The sequence below is a fragment of the Austrofundulus limnaeus genome, unplaced genomic scaffold, assembly GCF_001266775.1.
Source record: "Austrofundulus limnaeus strain Quisiro unplaced genomic scaffold, Austrofundulus_limnaeus-1.0 Scaffold390, whole genome shotgun sequence".
NCBI classification, from domain to species: Eukaryota; Metazoa; Chordata; class Actinopteri; order Cyprinodontiformes; family Rivulidae; genus Austrofundulus; species Austrofundulus limnaeus.
The window spans coordinates 86081-90597 of NW_013952792.1; the positions used below are offsets into that span (position 1 = coordinate 86081).

A 4517-nucleotide genomic window follows, 5' to 3' on the forward strand; every position below is an offset into this window, starting at 1 on the left:
GAATAGAATAGAATAGAATAGAATAGAATAGAATAGAATAGAATAGAATAGAATAGAATAGAAACAGCCTTTATTGTCTCGCGTGGGGAAATTCAGGATGATAACTTTCATAAGTAACAATGCCAATATCAACACCATAACTGCACCAAAGTCCTGTACAGCAAAAATGGCAATACAAAGAATACTAAAAGAATAACAAAAAYCCCAAAAGAAAATGTAATGTAAAATTGAAATAAAAGTATAGACAACAAAATAATTTGTAACTCAATGTTTGAATCAAATGCCACTGAGTCAAAGTGGGTTTTTAACTTGTCACTACAGATGGTAAAACCAYGTTGAACCCTGATATTAATATTAAATTAACCCAGTTCTCCTAATGAGAAATACACACAGATAAATATCAGTCGATGGCATATCTGTTCAAAGACATGTAAATGATTTTAACGAGAGTAGAACTGTGTGTAAGTTTTGTTTTTTTATTTTCTACCTTGTGCTTCAGGTTGTGGCGGCATCCTTCATGGAGACCGTGGCTCGTTCTCCAGTCCCAACTAYCCAGGAACATATCCCAACAATACTAACTGTGTATGGGACATTAAGGCGCCAAGGGGCCGTGTGGTGACCATCACCTTTGATCAGATTAGCATCGATGACCCAGGAGATTGTCAAAGCAACTTCTTAAAGTTGTATGATGGCCGAGACGACTCTTTACCACCTGTCGGACCTTACTGTGGAATGGTATGGAACATGTGGAATTAGATTCATTTTTGAAGAAACGCTTGCTTTAAAAATGTTTCAGTATGTTTTATAACTAGACATGTAAATAAGACCCTTTTATCATCTCAGAAATAGTGAAACCATTAAAATAATTACACTATATCATATATATTGGATTATTTTCGGCATGAGAGTGGGTTAAATGGCATGGATTAGTTGATATGACCTTTAAAATTCGTATCTCAGTAGGCTATAGTTGGAGACTAGACTCATAATTACAAGAAAATAGATGAATTCTCAGTTGTTTGTTTTGACTGTTTCTGACCAGCAAGCTTTACGGCTTCGTTTTGAAGAGCCAGTCTCGGCTTTTTCTGTGTGCRTGTGGCCTGGCAGCTGCCTTTATGATTTTATCTACTGGAACACACTTTAGCAATGAAGACAAGCAGATATGGATGAGTTTAATAACCATTGTTTAGCCTAAGGGTGGTTTTAAGACTATCAGGCTTGTGTCACATAAAACCCAGGGAGAAGGCAAAAATTTAAAACATGCAGGTTGAAAATGAAAACTGGTTTATTACAATAAAAGGACACTGATTGGTAAAAACACAAGGATACAAACCAGGCCTTACAACAGGGAGGAGAAGACAAGACACAGAATATAAGAGAAGCACTAACGAAGGAAACGAGACACACCTGGGGATGGGACAACAATGATCAGGTGTGGGAGGAGCCGGAGGAAAATGGGTTGTGGTAGTAGAGCTCAAGTAAGGGCCTTGATTTTTTTGAGAGAAAGGGCTTTACTGCAGGATATAGTTTTTAGTTTTTTTTTAAGATTCGTGTAAGGACGTAGCTACTTTGACCCATCCTCCGGAACAGTAGGTGGCAGTAACGCTCCTTTAAGTTGGTTGCCAACCGCCTTAAAATTTGAAGAAGAAGAAGCTGGAGGAAAAACACTGGGGAGAACTAAACTGATACAGGGATTAAATCCACATTAAAACAAAATGCAGAAAGGAAAAAAAACAGAATAAACTAGAGAAACAACATTTCCTAAGAAAAGGCAGTATGAATTAAAAATAGCTGAAAATAGCAGAAAAATAGCTGAAAATAACTTTATAAACCAAAAAAATGAAGGAAAAAACACTAAAATTNAAAAAATGAAGGAAAAAACACTAAAATTAGCAGATAAAAAGAGCATGTTTGCTGAATTAAGCAGAAAATAGCTGCAATGAACACAAAAAGGTGAAATTAGCTAAAACCTTAATCATGTYAAAACTTTATAAGCAAAAACCCCAGAACCTCACAAAGACTTGGATTTGTTTTTCATCAGAAAGCTAAAGTAAAGGTGTCAAACTTTATATCAGAATCAGTTTTATTCCCATTGTCAATGAACAGGATTCACAGACTATGAGTTTGCTTCGGTGTAAAGGTGCAGTAGTTATCAAATATAACAGAAGAAGAAAAAACAAAGAATAAAGGAAAAATATATAAAACATATGTACACCAATGCAGTATTCGGAGCAGACAATATATTTGGGGTAGTGCAGTTAGATCCAWTGATAAAAGTGACCAGAAAAACAATATAGTCAGAGTTGTGCTGTTTAAGAAACCAGTGATAAAGTGGCCAAGGCAGAGTTTTAGAGTCACGTGTTTTACACTGTAGCTCTTAGGATTGGTCGGAGACATCCTCAACACAATTCACAACATGTGTTGAAAACATCTGGGACAACTCAGCGACTATTTTAAGATCATATTTGTTTCAGAATTTGTTGAACACATTCAAAACTCAAGCAACAAGACGACATGCTGAGAACTGTGAATGTCACGAGTCCTTCTCGAGACTACCACATGAACCTCATGACACTGGTCGTGTCCCAAAGAGATGCTACCTTTAGAGAATGCACCTTTTGTAAAACGCAAAGTAAAATTTCTAATACAACATGTTACACGTTCTGTGCTAGAAGCTTTCATGTGTCAAAATACTAAACTGATCCACAGAAAAAAGGGGAGGAAAAAAAAGCAGAATTGGGTTAAACTCTCCCATATGTTCACATTTGTGAAATCTTATTATGCAGAATACTTACACATTGTTATTAGGTGTGAAGTATTAAAAAAAACATGTAATTGTTGAAGAATCACTTTTTTCCCCATACAAATGTCTTACAGTTTGGGGTTGTCTGTAGACATTATAATTTTGTGTGAAATACTCGTTAGTTTTTCCTCATCAACATTAACTGATCAGATTGAATGTTTGAATATACTGTAACCTGTTTTTGTTATTTGTTTAGGAAACCAGCATCGCTCCATTTACCTCCTCCTCCCACGAGGTTCACATCGTTTTCCAAGCCCAGTACTCCACCTTACCATCAGGGTTCAAACTCAGCTGGAGCAGCTGAAAGAATGTTTTTCTTTATATATTTTCACACTGTACATGCACACATTTGTAGAATTGTTAACATTTCAAATTACCTTTAAAGTAAAATGTCTATTAGTGGGTCTTTTTGTTTTGTTTTTATTAAACTAGCTTAATGAAGTCCATATAATATTAAAATTAATAAAATATTTATGAAGTGCAATAATGGGGTCCGTCAGTTTGTTTGTTTGTTTGTTCTTCACATGTATAAATTTGGCTTTGGTATATTGTAGAGAAGGAAGAATAACTTGTCTGAATATTTGTTTTGCAAAAAAATCTCTGTTTTTCCTTCTTTTTATGTACAAAAACATAAAACATTATGATAGCTCAATGCTACATATCAATTTTTTCTAGTACTTTTAACCTCTATAAATTATTTTATCATCTCTACCATTTTAAATTCAGCATTGTTTGGTCAATAAACAAGTAGTTTTAGTTTTTTTAGATTGTCTAAACCAGGGCCCATATTTATCAAACTTCTCAGAATTACTCTTAAGAATGCTGTTAAGAGTGGACTTAAGTGTAAAAAAAATCTTAGTTAAAAGCTGAGAGTAAAAGTCAGTTATCAAGCCTCTCAGTCTTACTTTAAGCGAAGTGTCAGGCCCTGTCCCAATACTCACACTCCCACCCTCGTTCCCCCTTGTGCACTTCAAATGCGTGTTCATGTTGAAGGGTTTGAGTGCGTAGTGTGTCCAACATTCTCCACATCCSCCCTTYGCCCCGCCCATTTTGGGTACTATTTCCACCCTTCAGTGAAGTCTGCATTATTGCGGACTTCGGCGAAGTGTATTACCCACAATTCATTGCTGCAAGTGACGTCTGGAATTAAAATACAGACCGCAAAAGAAGAAAATCAATATTCATGGAAGGATGGATCATGGAAAAACAAATTTGGGCCATTATTCATTTGATATATGATAAAGGGGATTTATTAAAAYGTGATGAATTTAGTGTTAAGTAAAAAATAGTTTGTACCCCTGAGGATTACAGAAATGTGGTTGAAAATATTCCAATTTAGCCTGGCCCTTGCCTTCCTATGCAGCTCCGCTCAATTCTAGTTTCCCTTCTCTGCTCCGTCTGGGACTTCTCCCATAGACAAGGGTTTCGCTGGCGGATTTTTAGCTGAACCAATCAGAGAGCAGAATGTCAATTTTCTGTGCAGTGTCTGCTTGTAGTTTATTTTACCTGGGCCATATAAATATTTGTTATAAATGTTTATTTGTTTTTATCAGTGGGGTTCTGTATTGTCTGTCTGATGGCAATAACACAACTGAGTTGGTGAAACAGGTGCCTAATTAGGGTGGCCTTCATCCCATCACTGAGAAAGAAATGGTGAGACACACTCCCACCCCTCAAACATAAAAAAATTAATAAACACACACACACACACGCA

At 36.0% G+C, this 4517-nt stretch overlaps 1 protein-coding gene across 1 annotated transcript in view; it reads left to right on the forward strand.

The window, feature by feature from the left end:
- Positions 1-3280, forward strand: part of cubn (cubilin (intrinsic factor-cobalamin receptor)) — a gene marked incomplete at its 5' end in the record, with an annotated part of 20831 nt that extends 17551 nt beyond the window's left edge. Inside the window, 2 exon segments of the mRNA XM_014023775.1 lie at positions 500-735; positions 3000-3280. Of these exon segments, the coding sequence (XP_013879229.1) occupies positions 500-735; positions 3000-3107 (344 nt within the window).
- Positions 3281-4517: the final 1237 nt, after the last annotated feature.